This window comes from Cadophora gregata, assembly GCF_030347475.1.
Source record: "Cadophora gregata isolate MNR1 chromosome Unknown scaffold_4, whole genome shotgun sequence".
NCBI lineage: Eukaryota > Fungi > Ascomycota > Leotiomycetes > Helotiales > Ploettnerulaceae > Cadophora > Cadophora gregata.
The window spans coordinates 2,050,579-2,066,920 of record NW_026695927.1 but is presented as its reverse complement, the minus strand read 5'-3'; the positions used below and the strand labels follow the sequence as shown (position 1 = coordinate 2,066,920).

At 49.1% G+C, this 16,342-nt stretch overlaps 5 protein-coding genes across 5 annotated transcripts; 2 read left to right on the top strand and 3 right to left on the bottom strand.

Moving 5' to 3' along the window:
- Positions 1-563: 563 nt before the first annotated feature.
- ONS95_010386 (uncharacterized protein) lies at positions 564-2,693 on the top strand (the record flags this gene model as incomplete). The annotated part of the gene is made up of 2 exons (XM_058503976.1): positions 564-1,046; positions 1,113-2,693. The coding sequence occupies 2 exons, from the start codon at positions 564-566 to the stop codon at positions 2,691-2,693; spliced, it is 2,064 nt and encodes a 687-aa protein (XP_058360689.1).
- An 846-nt stretch (positions 2,694-3,539) lies between these two features.
- ONS95_010385 (uncharacterized protein) lies at positions 3,540-4,821 on the top strand (the record flags this gene model as incomplete). The annotated part of the gene is made up of 3 exons (XM_058503975.1): positions 3,540-3,762; positions 3,821-4,229; positions 4,302-4,821. The coding sequence occupies 3 exons, from the start codon at positions 3,540-3,542 to the stop codon at positions 4,819-4,821; spliced, it is 1,152 nt and encodes a 383-aa protein (XP_058360688.1).
- An 810-nt stretch (positions 4,822-5,631) lies between these two features.
- Positions 5,632-7,431, bottom strand: ONS95_010384 (uncharacterized protein; the record flags this gene model as incomplete). The annotated part of the gene is made up of 2 exons (XM_058503974.1): positions 6,798-7,431; positions 5,632-6,749 (listed from the first exon to the last, which is right to left on the bottom strand). The coding sequence occupies exons 1-2, from the start codon at positions 7,222-7,224 to the stop codon at positions 5,632-5,634; spliced, it is 1,545 nt and encodes a 514-aa protein (XP_058360687.1). The 5' UTR covers positions 7,225-7,431.
- Positions 7,432-7,630: 199 nt separating this feature from the next.
- ONS95_010383 (uncharacterized protein) lies at positions 7,631-11,755 on the bottom strand. Its single transcript, XM_058503973.1, has 2 exons — positions 8,400-11,755; positions 7,631-8,348 (listed from the first exon to the last, which is right to left on the bottom strand). Exons 1-2 carry the CDS (start codon positions 11,454-11,456, stop codon positions 8,028-8,030), a joined length of 3,378 nt encoding a protein of 1,125 aa, XP_058360686.1. The 5' UTR covers positions 11,457-11,755; the 3' UTR covers positions 7,631-8,027.
- Positions 11,756-11,896: 141 nt separating this feature from the next.
- ONS95_010382 (uncharacterized protein) lies at positions 11,897-14,768 on the bottom strand. Its single transcript, XM_058503972.1, has 5 exons — positions 14,716-14,768; positions 13,460-14,665; positions 13,280-13,409; positions 12,713-13,231; positions 11,897-12,594 (listed from the first exon to the last, which is right to left on the bottom strand). The coding sequence occupies exons 2-5, from the start codon at positions 13,796-13,798 to the stop codon at positions 12,068-12,070; spliced, it is 1,515 nt and encodes a 504-aa protein (XP_058360685.1). The 5' UTR covers positions 13,799-14,665; positions 14,716-14,768; the 3' UTR covers positions 11,897-12,067.
- Between the last annotated feature and the right edge of the window lie 1,574 nt (positions 14,769-16,342).

Here is a 16,342-nt window from a genome sequence, read left to right as displayed (position 1 = left end):
CCCAGACGAGCCACACCCACGCCCATGCCGCCGCCCACCGCCCGCCCGCCATTATCGTGATTGTGGGGAAATGATCGAATGGGTCGGGTTGCACGGTTGCAGTCACATGTGGAGGGACACGTGAAATGACTCGGTTATTATTAGAAACGATGATTAAGAGTAAGCTACCTCGCTACCTACTGAAACTGCTCATTCTGGTGATTTAACTCTCATCGCAATGCTCATCAATTAACACACATTTCCACATTTCCACCTTTCCATCTCGGTTCCGGTTCCATCTCGCCTCACAAGCGAACGATATCGTCCGGTCTGAGCGAACTCTGTTTATTTTGCCGCTGCGATGAGTCGTCCAGTACTTTGAGATCGATCTATCCGAAAGACACGGTTGTTGTGTCACCCAGTCACAATCGGTCAACTCGGACGATTTCGTAATGAAAGAGTGTGGGTATTTATTTACTCTTGTCTAAGTTCACCTCATCCCTATATTCTTTGTCTCAATGATCAGTCTGGATTGATATGGGCTCATAAATGTAGGGGTCGCGAACGGAGGTTTCCTCCCAGTAATGAACACGATTCCTGAGAACGAGAAGCGTCGCATGGAGCAGCAGTATGCTCCGCCTCAGTCTGTCGATCCTCGACGGCAGTCACAGGAGATTCCTCAGAGCAATGGTCAAACCCATCAACTTCCGACCAGGATAGCGGCTCTTCCACTTACGTCGGAGTCTCGCCAAGAGAACAGGAATCTGCCCTCTCGGGATGTGTCTGATGAGACTTTTGATGACACCTATGTGGAATTTATTATTTACTGCAATCCTAGTATCCCTTTGGATACGGATGCGACTGAGCTGAAGAGGATTTTTCGAGCACCACCCAAAAGTGATGGGAAGAATTTCAATACGTTTACTCTGTTTGAGTTGATCCGGAAGTTGGAATTGAAGGAGATTAAGACTTGGGCTCAGCTGGCTTTGGAATTGGGAGTCGAGCCACCAGCGCTGGATAAGGGACAAAGCGCTCAGAAAGTACAGCAGTATGCAGTTAGACTCAAGGTCGGTCATTTCACAGATTCTTAGTCAAGGTACACCGGGACTTGAGCCTCTACTTACACAGCCCAGCGATGGATGCATGCTATGCACGTTGATGCCTTCTTTGAGTATCTTCTGAACAAGGCCCATATATATTGGACTCAAGTCCCGTCACCCAACGATCCTGCCTCTGAATTTGGACGAGATGGAGTAGCCGCAGAAGAAGACTTGGCCCTTCGAGCACTATTACCAGAGACAAGACCCAAAAGAGGACGCCGAAAGGCTGAAGATAGAGAGGAAAGTGAAACAGGGAAATCACCATCTCAACGTCCTCGTCTAGACTCACCGTCATTGTCTGAAGACTTCATGATGGCTAGGACATCACTAATTGCAGACAACACAACACCAGCAACAGCTCATCCGGACTTCCAACAAAATTTCAACGATAGAATGGCACCCTGGTCAGCCACACCCTCTATGCCAGGGACTTTCCGATGGCCTCCCCAGGACAGCGCAACTCCTTTGACAGCGTATCCACAATCAGCTATCACACCCACAAACAGACAGCTGTGGAATGATGCGAACGAACCTCGGTCAGCCATCACTCCCAAAAGCAAAGCAAGGCGGCGTCATGGACCAGCTGTATCTTCAGCGTGGCCAAGCAACGGTAGTTCATCTTCTGGGAAGCTTAGAGGTCGACCACCAAGTAATCGTTCGGTCCAAGATGGGCCGTTCTCTACATTCCCTGCGAACCCAGGAGCAAGAGATGTGCCAACCATCAATCTGAGAGACAACACCCCGACCGCGACCCCAATCGTACCAGATACGGAGGCTCCGCAGTTCTTTCCACCAGCTCCGCCCATGCGAGCAAATAGCCAAAGTCAACCAGCACAAAATGGGAGACCGAGTGGACTGCAATTACAAGTGCCTCAACGGCAAGGCGGTACAGTCCGTCTTGCCACTCCGCCGCCAATACCAACTCCCGTATTGTTGGTGAATGGCCAGGGTGATACAGATATGCATAATCTCCCACCCACCCAACATCAAGTCACACCCTTGATGGAATACTTCAGCAATCCCGTCGACCATGATCCAAATCTCCAAAACTTCGTCAACATCACGTTCCGCCAGAACGAAGATGCAGACCGCACGAATGTCGACGCACTAGAAAGTCATTTCATCTGTGAGATCCTCGGCGCAGACTGGTACGATGCATCGGGTGCTAGTATCGAACGCTGCAGTATCGATGAAGCAGACAAGATATGTAAACAAGTTGTCAAAAACTTGCAAGCTGAATCCAGCAGCACGGAAGCATTTCTCATAAACCTGTCCGCTTTAGCTGGTGGACCACTGATGACCCGGCTGCGCATGACGAGGCTAGAGCAAGGCTCGATAGCACATTATGAATGTCACTGGAAGATGCGATTTGGCTCTATTGAAGGCGATTTCACGATCAGAGCAACGGTTCAACGAGCAGACGAGACAACGAATGTGGTGATGGACAGTGGAGCTACAGGTCTTGCAACTCTAGGCGTGGCGGAGTCTGACTGGAAGAGGCGGTATTTGGAGTTACAACAGCAGATTCGGGACAGAGACGATAAAGTGGGAGCACTGAAGACGAACATCTTGAATGCGCTGGTGCTATCCCAAAAATTTACGAGGATATCATGATACTCGCAAGCAGAGGATTTTTGAAATATGAATTATTACTTACTCCATGGTGGCAGATGTATCCATATGCATATCGCTGAGATGTTGGGTGAGACATGCGGCTCAAGAGGCTTTCCTCAATCTCACACGACCCGAAAGAGGAGAGACAAAAGTACCACGTCTGAAAGTTTCAGAAGCCAGCCTCCTTACCAAGTCGCCAATCGCGCCATTGCCCTGATCCAAGTTGTCCCGAAGCCGGGCGAGGATGACATCAAACTGGCTGGAGCTTATTTCTTGGGCCATTCTTGAAAGCACTGTTCTATCGATCCTCGTGCTGTCAGAACCCAATCAGACGCACAGTTGTCAGCCTTAAGAGTCGGTGGCTCTGAAGTCGGCTCTCGATTGGTTTTACGTCAAATTTAAACGAAAGCCACAATCCTTCGTCTGTTGTCTATATCTTGGCGCTCGTCCTATGTTGGGCATCATTTCCTCAAATCGCTATTTATATTTTAGCAGAATTATGCTTTTCAGCTATCATTTGGGGATCGACAATGTCAAGCTGGCAGATTTTCCCGGCCGAGTTGGACTTGGTTTGTGTGGTTCTAAGTTGTGATTGGTTCCGACTCGGGCGGGTGAGCTAAGATTGTCGTGGTTCCTGCTTCATGGAGAATCACCTTTCCCCAAACAATCAGCCCAGCCAGCATGCGATTCTAAACAAGGATAGTATGCAGCTATTCGGGGCTCTCTGGCAAGGCTTTTTGGGGCTCTATGACGGGGATGGACCCAGAGAAAGAGCTTTAAAGTCCTGCTGTCCCTGCATCGCACAAACAAAAGTCTTGGAACTGAGCTTCGAAAAATCTGTACGCAATGTTTCAACTTCGGAATTTACTCTTGCTGCTTCTCCTCGCTTGGACAGCTGCTTCGCAAGACTCTGGGTCCTTCGACGAGCCTCCTCTAGCATTGAGTCACGACGCTAAGCAGAATGGCGGAAAATTTGGCAGTATGCCACTCGATGGCAGGTCACTGATCAATTCATGGTTGAACAAGAGACAGCGCACTTGCGTAGATGCAGGATACGGGCCTTGTCCCAGTAAGTAAACTTCCCATTCATTTTCCACTCTACCTTCCGATCTAACCCTTTGTCCTAGACAACAACGGCTGCTGTCCTACCAACGGAATTTGTTGCACTGGTGCTTGCTGCGACGCTGGCCAATCCTGCTGTGGAACTTCCTACTGCACTGATCCCGGCGAAGCCTGCTGTACTTTCGGTACCTGCCCTGTAGGCTTCAAATGCTGCGCTACAGGAAAATGCGCCATCAAAGATGGGGAGTGCTGCCTTGACGGAAATTACTGCGAGGCTGGGAATCACTGCTATTTGTATCGAGGGCAGGGCGTTTGCTGTACTGATCCGCAGTGTACGGCTGTTGTGACGGGAGGCGCTACGTCGACGATTAGAAGTAATCCTACGACAACGCGGCAAATCATTGTTACGCAGCCGCCGACAACTACGGAGATTCAGCAGGATATATTGGTTTGGTATTCATATACTATCACATGGTAAGTTTCCTTCTTCCTTCTTCTATCAGAATCGCCTTATCATATCTATGATATGCTAACTATTCCAACCAGGTACTACTTTTCCTACTACTGGACACTTCGCCCGCTCCGAACTACAACCTACTACACCACAACATATACCGAAATTACCACAACAACCATCTTTTCGGTCGAAGCAACAGCTTCCTCCATCGCATCCAGTAGCTTCTCCGCTTTCTCAGTCAACTTCCCCAGCCCCACCCCATCCGACGCTTCTGATCCCGGACCATCGCCCACCGACCCAATCCCATCTGGTCCTTCGAATTCAGGACCATCTGCTTCGGGGCCGAGTCCGACCGAGCCGACAGATTCTGGGCCCGAGGAGAGTATTGCGTCAGGTACTGGGAGCAGTAACCCATCGAGTACCGCGATTAGTGGAGGCTCGTCTGGAGGAAATTCAGGGACTGGATCTGGCAGCACATCGGGAGATTCGGGCTCGAACACCAACTCCACGGGAGGTGCGAGCATTGGTACAAGTCTGCGTAGCGAGGCTTGGATGTTGTGGTATTCCACCGGATTTGTTGCGATTGCGGGATTGATGATTTGGTTGTGAGGAGTGGTTCGTAAGGTTGAGATTGAGATTGAGTTAATTTTCTTAGTAGCTTTTGAAGCTGACTAGTATATTAATCTTAATTCTACTGTGTCTATTCATTTCAGTGGGGGGTTATAAAAGCTTTACAAGGTGGGTTTCATTGCACTATCCTGTCATCGGTTAAGCGAATGAAAACACAAGCCTTTGCATTGCACCGACAAGATCAGGTAATATGCATGGTACACGAATGACTTTCTTGAGCCATAAAAGGCACCAGGATATTTCATATTGAGAATCTTCATTGCAGTTATTTGCTGTGCTGAGACGTGGAAAAAGCAGCACCCACAAAATAACAACCAAACACATCATAAAATCACAACATGTATCCAGTCAAATATATGCATTCGCAATACTATCCGATCCAGCACAAAGTCTATACAATCCATGAATCAATCAATGAATGGATTGCAATCCCCAACCTCGATCCCCCACCAGCCCCGTTTTCCCCTGCTCTCCCAAAGTAGCCAGCCAGCCACTTCCATAAGCCATCTAAAAACGCCTTGCTGTCATGTGTTCATGACCTAATAGCCATGTTTCCCATCTACCCAATTCTTGTCGCGCAAGCAAGCAAGCATTCATGACATCTGAACAAAAGAGCCCCCAAAATCGAACCAACAGAATGAAACGGCAATATTAATCCGGCCAACCCCATTTCTACTCAGGGGCTGACATGCACCGATATGTTTACAGAACCCAAAGACCATATTTTGTGACAAAGTGAGAGGTATGTTGTAGAGAACGTAATGTGAAAGGAACATAGGATGTTTTTGTTTATCTTCTGTCTCCCTCGACCTTCAAACGATACGTATCCTGCAATCCAGGGAAAGCTTTAGAGAAAGCCGGACCAAGACTCCAGTTCTCAATACGTCTCAAGTGTCTCTCGAAGATGGGATTGATAACTAAATCCTCACCGTCCACACCAGACAACAGCGTATCAGTCGGCTCATACGGCCAGTTGACACTCAGCGTCGTCGTGAACGGGATGAAGAAATTATCAAAAAGGTAATCTCTCGGGTTGTAGTCCCGAACCAGACGGTCTCGCATCTTGGGGAAAGGAAGATGGTCAATCCATGCTGGATGTGCCGTGAAGAGCTGGGAGGGTCGAGGTGTGGCCCAGTCAGGGAGGCGGTCGTAATTTTCTTGCGTTGGAGAGATTTGCCAGCGCATGATAAGGAACATTATGTAAAGCGTTGCAACCTTCTCGGGAAGTGTAGAGAGGTCGGGAAAGGTGGATAAGATGTCGGTGAAGACTTTTGAAAGCGGGTGAGAGGTTGCTGCTTTCGATGGGTTCAGGAGAGAGGAGACGCTGGGGTAAGCTGGCCCTACTAATTTGGGAGTAGCTACTCCCTCTGCCGCTTGTTGCTGTCTCTCATGTAGGAAATCTAGTAGAATATTGTCTAGAGGGCACGTTGGAGGTCCGTTCCGGATGGGTGCAGCATGACCGGCCATTTCTTGCCCTGCTACCGGAGGATATCCAGAATGACTACTAATCGAGTTGCTTCTGTGATGTGCTGGGCTATCTTGTCCACGAGGAGTTGGTTGAAACGAAGTGTCATGGGTTCCGTTCGTGCCATTTGGGATCTTATTGATTCTCTGTGTGCCGTCAAGAAGAAAGTCAAGACCTAGCCTCTCTGGACCCATGTCTAAATTGTGTGTCATCTCGTGCTTTTGCTTCGTGAATTGAGCCTGTGCATTCAGCATTTGGGAGTAGTTTCCCAGCCCCTGGCCCATAGTCGCACTTGGAGCTTGCCACTGAGGTCCTCCACCTGCTCCAACGATGGGAGAAGCTCCACTATTCGGGGTTGTTGAATTGAAATTCGAAGAGGAACCCGGTCGATTGGGGACGTAATGTGGTGCAGGAGAATTGTACATTGACTGTCCATCTTGAGCTGCAAAGTAATCAGCACAGTTAACATGTACGACATCCATTTACTAACCATGTTGCCCAAGCATAGGTTGTATTAACAGCAAAATAGAATTCAATCTCTTCTTGATCTCCACATTCTCTGCCTCGACAGATTCCTTCTGCCGTATGACATGTTGCAGCTCCTGATAGGGTTGCTGAGAGGTTAACTCTCGAATCTTCAACTCTAGATTTTCGATCTGATTCTTCGTCCTCTCCCGAATCGCACGCTGAGCTTCTCGATCGTTCGCACGTTTCTTTGCAAGCTGGTCTGGAGTGAGATTTGCAACGCCTCTCGAGCTGGAACCGGTCGTCTTCCGCTTCTTACTGCTGTCTGACGAAGGGTCTGCGGGCGACGGTGCATCCTCTGAGAAGTCCCGCTTTTGCTGCTGCTGTTGCTGCTGGTTCTGCTGGCTTTGCTGCTGTGGAAGCTGCGGCGTAACTCCCTCGCCCGCTGGCATTGCTGCGAGCTCCCGTCGGCGTGGGCCTGAACTTGTCTGATTTATTGCATGGGTGTGAAGCACTGGACTCTTGGGTTTTTGTTCGGGGAATTTTTCAGACTCTCGATTCGATTGTGTTTTGCGACCCCGAGGCTGTCATGTATTTGCAGATGAAATGGGGAACTTGAGTCATGCGCCGTGAACGATGAGCTGGCGATGGGATGGATGGGAAGCAGAAAGATTGGGGGTGAGTGGAGGTCACTCCGGACTGGGCAGCAAAACTTCAGGCGTCAACGCGAGTCATGAGATGTAGCCAATCAGGTACAATAGCGAGTCATTTAATTGCAGGACGCCTTCAGCAGAACAACCATCAGAACTATGAACCAGTTAACTTCAGTGAGGCCATCACAAATGACTCGCAGCAAGACTTGAGAAAGTGCTGTCAATTATATGTGCCATGATGATCGAGTGACATGTAGCAGTTACCTACAATGGAGGCACGTATCTTGGCTAGGTATGCTCCGAAAGCTCTCGAGTCAAACACCACCCCATCGGTCTGAAAGCTGTAAAGGCACATATCATAATGAACGGACACAGGACTGGTCCGCGATATTCTAATTCCGCATCCAGTATCACCTCGACTTTTCCACTTCTTAATTTTTATAGTACATCAAAAGGTATCTAGTTTCTGGACCACCCATACGGTCCAATCTTGACCCAAAACCTAGCCAAGATGCCAGCTGTACCAGCTGGGTGTGTATCTCAAGCATGGCCAATATTTCCATCCATGCAGCCATTACCAGCATCAAATCCTTATTGTCACTTTACTCCGCTTGTGCCCTAGCCAACGCCTCGTGGATGTGGGCTGGGAACCTATACCTCAACTGACTGGTATATGTCGTCAGATCCATGTTCGTCTGCTTAAACTCCTCAATCATTGCCTGCCTAGTGCCCTCATTGCCACCGAATTGGCTGTTCTGTAGAATGAGCCGCTGGTTCTTGCAGCACATAATGGACCACATCAAAAGGTTTGGAACATTTTGAGCAACAGGTTGAGGCAGAGACGAGAATTTGGTGGCACAGCTTCGAATGATTGATGGGTCTCCTCGAGCGGCAAGTGGAAGGATGTCAAGACTCTTCATAAGCTTTGGAGAATTAGTACGATGATGTCAGCGGCAGGATACAGCAAAACTTACATCGAGTGCATCAGTCCATCTGCTATTCTCGACCATATTCTTTGCTTGATACATTGTTTGTAATGCAACACAAGCTTCTTGGTTTTGTATCTTGATCTTCGACCGGTACATCTGGCTAGTATAGATTCTTGACATCTTCTCTGAAAGGATGAACGGGTCATCGATAGACGTAAGACTGGACTCGGTGCCTTGGATATTTTGCTGATCGGTGACAGACCGAGCCTTCAATGGCTGTAACTTGGCTGGTTCCTGGCCAAGAGGAGTTGCAACCGCTTCGCTGAGAGCTCGGTTGATGGTGATGATGACATTGTCATACTCTGTAGCAAGGTGATATAGCAATACTGCATCGGTCGTTCGTCCGTTGTCATCTGCAACGCTCGCGGCTTGAAGGGTAATAGTTCGCATAAATTCGCCCGCGTCTTGCAAGCCGATCAAGCGAACACGATCCTCGATGAGGCCATTGATACGCTGCCCGTCGCTACGCATGTCGCCCAAAAGTAGTGCAAACTCTCTGCTCTCAAGTGCGAGCTCTCGTAAGCTTTCGTGGCAAGTCATGGTGTAGTTGGCTCCTGCTTGGCCACGGAGATCCTTATTGAGACAGATCAGAACGAGGTAATCGACAGCGGCAGAAACATTTGCAGCTCTGAAGTCGCGGGTATAAAGGCCAACCATTCTTGCAAAGCTGATTTGGGGCAAATTAGTCGTCGTTCGGCTAAGGAGATCCTGGTTCCCACTCGTCGGATCTGATACTCGGAGGATGCCATAGAAGTCCAGAGCAATTCCGAGATGGACACCATCGACGTAAGAGTACTTGTAAAGAAAGCTGACAGCTTCCTCAAACATGCCAAGAGCGATCTGAAGGAAAACGAAAGCGCCAAAAGAGCTACCAATATTGGCACCGCCAGCCGCAGCTGGCGAGAAGAAGCGGTTGCCAATTTCTCTGATGGTTTGCTGAGCTTGACTGAGATCATAGACTTCGCTTGCCATTGAGTCAACTTTATTGGTTTCTCTGGCAAGGACAAGTTGGTTCCAGGCGAAGTCCTCGATGTCTTGGTTGATACCGTCCAAGGTTCTGCTTCTGAGATCGCAGCGTCCGATGAGTTTGTAACAAGCCATTCGATACGGATCAATTGAGTTCTCTGGTGCAATTCTAAGGCGTTGATTGTACTCGGCATTGATACGGACTTGGAGCTCATCGTTGAGACGCCTATCGGCATTTGTAGCGTAGGCATTGATGTAGGCGCTGAAGTTGCGATCCAGGGCCCTGAACACTACAGTATTTTTGTTCACATACTCCTTTGCCTCCTCAATGTGGCCAGTTCTCAGGAGGAAGTAGATGAGCGCCCAGACATAGTCGTCCCCAAGCATTTGCAGATCGGAGTTGTCTGCAGTGAGACTCTTTTTGACAGCTAGAACACGAACATAGGCTTTGATCTTGTTGATGACATTCGGGACTCCTCCGAGGTTGGCATCTCGAGGATTTTTCGTAATCATATCCTCCATCTTCTCGAAAGCCAGCTTCTCCAGACATCTCGCTCCACCACGAAGAATTCGTCGTCTAAGATCTTGTGAGGCTGGGCTGGAATGAGAGTCGGAAGTGTATGCTTCTGCAAACTCGCGCTCCTTGGCTGTCCTATTCTCCGAGAATGACTTAGCTTCTGGATCCTCTCCGACTATCGACATCAAAGCTCTGTATGCCTTGACCAGGTCAGGACCATGTTGATCACTTGAGACTTTGATAACATCTGCGAACTCTCTCGAAACCGGGTACGGCTTTCTGTCCAGTCTTGAATGGTTCAAGAGCTGTACCTTCTCGGCATATTTGTTCTGTTTCTCCCGTTGGAATCGATCATGAGGAGCTGACACGCTGGCGCCTGTTGCCTCCAACTGCTTCTCAACATCCGCAAATAGCGGTTGGTGACCGGTACCAACTGGACCGGCGGCCCCAATGATGGACTTTTGCATGCTCGATTTCCCAAAGCCACTATCGCCAAAGCCACCAAATCCACTGGCATTTCCGCCCCCCGATCCACCGCCGCCAATCCCAGAGACTCGCGATCCCGCAAGAGCAGCCGCCTTAGTTCTCCTCGATCGTCCAAAACCACCATGCGAATCACTCGCAGTCGCAGCAAAGCTACCGCTTCCACCAGGTATTGCAGATTCCTTTGGGCGAATGCCAAAATGCTGGTATATCCGCTTTCGCTGAGCATCCCATTCCATAGTGACATTATCCTCCAAGAAAGCATCGAAGTCGCGAACCGATCGAGAGAGTCCATCTGAGATCATGCTCAGCGTGGTCTGCGTCTCCAAATTGGCCAAGTATGATTCCACATCTGTATCCTGCACTTCTGGCGCCTGGGGTCGATCTGTTCTCGCAGGTGTAGGAGCAAAAGCACTCAAGTCTCTCACTGCTGCTCCTGGATCCACTCCTGAAGCTGCGAGTAAATAGTGAGCTCTGCCATCTGCGCGGTCGGTCTTGTTTGGCCCAAGGCGCTTGATTCGCTGTCGCAGATCTCCCAGACCGAGTTGAAGCTGTGGAAGGTCCTCAGAAATGGCTTCGGCATGCGCTCTCTTGCGACTGCGTTCCAGGATTGCATCGAAGTAGGCGTTGTTTTGGCCAGGTTGTTGAGACTGCTGAAGAGGAGCGGAGCTAGATGCACCAAGCCCGCCTGCTTGCTGTGGTTGAGAAGTTGATCCAGCATTCAACCCACCAAACATGTTGCTCGCGTTTGTTCGTTGTGTGCTAGTTCCAAGTCCACCGAAAACGCTTCCTCCAGCAGGTTGTGTTGTAGCTCCCCCTAGGCCACCAAACATGCCACTTCCAGTCGTACTTGGTTGCTGCGATTGCTGCGGTTGTGTACTACTACCTAGCCCCAAACCCCCCAAGCTTCCACCAAACAATCCCCCAGTAGCTGTGCCTGTACTTGCGGGTTGCGATGTCGCGGTTGATGTGCCTAGCCCTCCAAACAAGCTCCCTCCCGTGGCTGCAGGAGCTGCAGGCTTGGAGCCAAAGAGGCCGCCAGTTGAATTATTGAGATTTCCGAAGAGAGACGACATTATGACGTGGTGGGAGGATGATTGAGCAAGCAAATGCGCGATGTTGCGCTCGAAGTGAGCGTGGTTAGGTGGAGATGGACGACGCGATTTTTTTGGTCAAGTTGACGAGGCTGTTGACCAGTGGACGGAACGGGCCTGGAACGAGAGCCAGGGGCAGCCTGAAGTGCCAGAATATAGCGAGCGTATCTTTGCGCGACAGATTTATGTGATCAAGTGCAAAACTTATGTAAAGGAATCTAGGCACATGTAAAGATGAATACAAAATGGTACGGGAAGTATTTGTTGCGAAAGAAGACGCTAGTTTCTAAAAATTAATTGCTATTATGGTTGGGGACAGCAGGTTTGTTTGTAGAATGGTTAGCGAGAAAACGCGCTAGGGAGCATAGCAATGCCGATTTATTTGGATGAACTGAGAAGTTCTCACGAGGCAATTCACAATCCGAAGAACATAATAGTATATAGAATTTGTAAAACCTATGGCTTGAATCAAGAGCCTACGAAAGCTTTTGTTGACATCTCCCGCTAAATCTCATAAATCATCGCTACCTTCTAGTATACATATTTCCCTCCATTACCAGTCATAATTCATCAACTGCACGCCTCCTAATTCTTTACAAGAACCATCTGAACTCCGGTACAGATGCCCCATCTCTCAAGAGCTCGGTCGGAACATCCTTGATATCCAATTTCCTGCCCAATTTTCTATCCCTCCTCTTATTATCGAACACCATATACAAGCTCAAAAGGCCTGCCAACAAAGCGCCCGTCGCGCCAAAAGCAGCCGTCGTCGCCAAAGCAGGAATGTATTTTGGAGCAGAAGCTGGTGTGAAGATGTTGCTCGATACCAGACCCATGACGTTTGCCATCGGAACACCGACCGACGTGAGGACAACACGACGACCTTCGTGGGGTGTGTTGTTATTGTACCATGTGGACAGTAGAACTGACGGGGCAGATGTTCCCCAGCACATCATGAAGGTTGCAAAGTAAGCAATATGGGTGTGGTTCAGCACATCGATTGTTGCGTAAATGATCATTCCGCAGAAAGTGAAGATGAAGCCCAAGGTGATAAATGGGCCTCTTCTGCGTGTGAGATCGGATGTGAAGGCGAGGATGAGTAACATCACTGCACCACTGACTATACGCAATGAAACGTTAGTGATTGCTCATCAAGAACTTTGAATACAATGTCACCAGGAAAATCCGACTGACGAGATATTGAAAAATAAGAGAAAGCAGGCTTGCGCAGTACGAACCATTTGGGGCGACGGTATAGAGGTTCGTCTTAACCTTGCTGTATCCTAGGCGAGCGACAATCTGTGGCAGAAACAGAGAAACCGATTGGAGTGGCACACCCAGGCACACTTCAATAGCCAGGAACGCGTATGTGGTTGGCTGATTGAAGATCTTTAGGGAATCCTTCAGGTTGAACTTTTCGTTGACGGTCGAGGAGGAATCGACCTGAATGCGGTGGTAGGCCAATTGTCTCTCCTCTTCGTTGAGAAACTTTGCACCAGTGGCGTTGGGTGGGAGATACCAGTATGCGAAGAAGGCGAAGAGGGTCGTCAGAGTTCCTTCGATGAGGAAGAGGTAACGCCATCCATCAAGAGTCTCGTCCTTAATCTGGAACACGCCGAACGCGAGAAGTCCGGAGAAGGCATTTGCAATATTGCTCGCGGCGTAGAAGATCGCAAGGCGGCGAGCCAATTCGCCTCTCCTGTAGAAAGTTGTGAGGTAATAGATAACAAGAGGGAAAAAGGCCGATTCGGACATTCCTGTTGTATCGTTAGCACTTCATTGCCACATGGTGGTGGATGGCATACCCAGAAACCAACGGAGAGTCATCATCCCAGCAAAGTTCTTAACAGCAACCCCTAGGATTGTAAGAGAGCCAAAGCAGAACATCAAGATAGGCAAGACTTTCGCTGGGCCAAATCTCTTTCCTAACATTGCCTGTCCACATGTCAATATCAATCTATGAGGAGATGGAGTGAGTCGCTTACAATAGGGGGGGCAAAGATAACATAGGGAACGTAAAACACGCTCAGAATGATGTTGTACTGATTGTTTTTGAAGTTTAGATCGGCTTCCATTCCGTCCGTCTTTGCATTTCCCAAATTTCCCTTGTCCAAGGCATTGAAAAGGTACATCACAGCCAGTACAGGAAGAAGTCTGTAATCAAACTTCCTGCAGAGAGCTCGTTCGGCATGATGATCGATGACAGCAACGGCTCCAGTGTGTGTAGCTATCTCAGACAATGGCTCAACAGGCTCATTGACATCGTATGCTGTTTTGACGTCTTTGCCATCAAGAGAGCTGGAGTCTGCCTTGCGAACAGACATTTTGGAGTAGGATTGAAGTTAACTGCCGACGAAGCTGGCTCGTGTCTCGAATGGCAGAAGAACAAGTACGGCAAAGAGTTTATGGTACTGCAAGATACAGACACCACTGGTCTCTTATAAGTACAAGGCGACGCGTTGGGAGTGGTCAGAGATGTCTCGAAGTATGCGAGTGGTTTTAGTTAATTGGAAAAATAGAGAAAAGGATGCAGGTCATTGACATATGAATGGTCCATAGCTTCCAAGCGTCCTTATCGCAGACATTTCCTGACAGCAGCCTTGAGTGCATTTTGACATGCTCCTCCGGTATGAGGCTTATCTCAGGATCCTCTTAGCGGACGATCAAGACGCTCTCAATGGCCGACCACCAATGGGATCTTAAGGTTTGGTACGACGAGCCAATGGCTCTGCCGACAAACACCTTATCCTCAGATTTGGCTTTTTGGTATCTCTTGCCCTGCAGGGTACCTTCCGGCAGCAGCGCGACCCCGCATGATAAGGTATGGCAGCCGCGGCGCTGCCGTGCACACGCTGGCAAGAACCATGTCTGTTGTTGTGGGGAATGCGAGGTCGGAATCGGATGTTGAGAGATAGGGATCTGTCGGAGGAAAATTTACGGAGCGATGACTGTTAGTGGTGAGAAATCGAAACGGAGAAGTTCTCCATCTTGTGAAAACCGACAAAGTTTTATGAACGATATTGCACTGGTCTACAATATTTGGCATAATACAAGTAATACCATTTTAGTACGGAGGGATATATCGGTGATGCGGAGGAGGAGAAACATGGATTTATTGATGGGGAAAGCGGTGGTGGGGGGGAGTGTTCTGGAAAACGCAGAACGTGGGGGAAAGAACTCGGCGGTAACTTCTACTTATTATTTAGATCTGATGATGATTTGAGTGCTGAATATACCTTACCTATTTCAGGATATCAAAATGCTTCTTACAGTTGATCCCGATTCTGTTCCACAAGGTACTTTCAAAGACATCAACATAGACATTAAAATTGAAATGCCGACCTTGGCTACCTACCTACAAGTATAACTAACTACCTTAGTCGATCTCCAGTAGGTACTTCCGTACCTAGGTCGTCGGCACAGCAGCACTTCATCACTTGACTACGGAGGTAAAGTGTCACGCAGAGTTCACATGACTTTTGAAACGCCGCTCCGCCCATGTTCATGTCTCTGAAATGACGTCCAACCACGCGGTGGCTCTCACCCCGCGGCGGCGTTAACTAATCATGACGACCCTGTGCTGAAGCGAGGGCACACCCACAGGGCACGACAGGGCAGCGCAAGAGATGATGGTTGCAGTGCAGTGCAGTGCATCCTGCACCCAAATTCTGCAGCTGTCACTCACCCGAGTCGCCCTGGATGTGGGATGTTTAGTGCAGCAAAGCGCTGAAATTCAGGTTCGTAGTTGCAGTCGCATTTGAATTGTCTCTCCCTGGGTCAGGGCAGGGCAGGGCAGGACAGGACAGGGCAGGACAGTGGACATTAGAAATTTCGGCAGACTGGTCTAGGCCCGCTGCAGCTGCGTGTCTACGGAGATATCGTGGCTACAGTCCTGTACTGTAGCAGGCTAGGACTAGGTAGGCCTGAGGCCTGAGGCCTGATCCTTCCCGCTCACCACGAGCATTGGAAAATGCCTTAACACTCGCATATTATCATTTGCGTCACAGAAAAAATTGTCAGACCCGACGGTGCGGTTGAGGCCATTCTCAACTACTACTAGGTACCTAGGGAGGTAAATTTCCGAAAGAATGGAAGAATGCGCAACTACTTCGTACCTTATGTCGTGAATCAGGCAAGTGGCGGATAATCCAAGTGGGCAAACCAAACTGTCAAGTGGACTGGTCCCGCCGGAAGCTTCGCTTCCAAATGACGTCGCTTCCCTCCAGCTCTCGTTCCTTGGGTGAGGGTCAGGGTGAGGGGCTGAGCTGTCGTTGGTGCTTGTACTTTCGTACAAACAGACTTCGTGGGATATGTAATCATCGCGAACTTTGAATAATTACTACTGTAAGGGCGAGAGAATGCTTGGGAACAACCGATGTTCAGCAACAGTAAATCCGAAGTAGAGTGGACGACATGGGGAAACGCTGGCTTATATGGAATTGTACTATCATGCAGTGGACATATCATAAAAGCCGTGCTATATCAACATGCCTATGAGACTGGACAACGAGCAGCCTTGTGACGCAGGTGACGAAGTACTCGAACCTAGATCCTAGATCTCTGCAGTCCTTAAACCATTTCCCATCACTTCTAGAATGCTGTGAAAGTATGACAAAACTTCGAATGCACACTGTGGGCAAGGATCCCTCGATTTCCGGTCGGTGTGTTCAAAATATGCTGGATTCCCCTGTGGAAGTGACCTTCGTTCAGAATTCTGTAATACAACAACAGGCACCATGCTCCCAGCGCAGCACAGAGGGAAAGACATCACTAGACGAAGGCTGAAGAAAGGAGCGGTCTGGCCACTTCGGTCCCATACATACCTTATGAGGATACTGGCTCGTGACGTGACGGGGTTGGGTGATGCA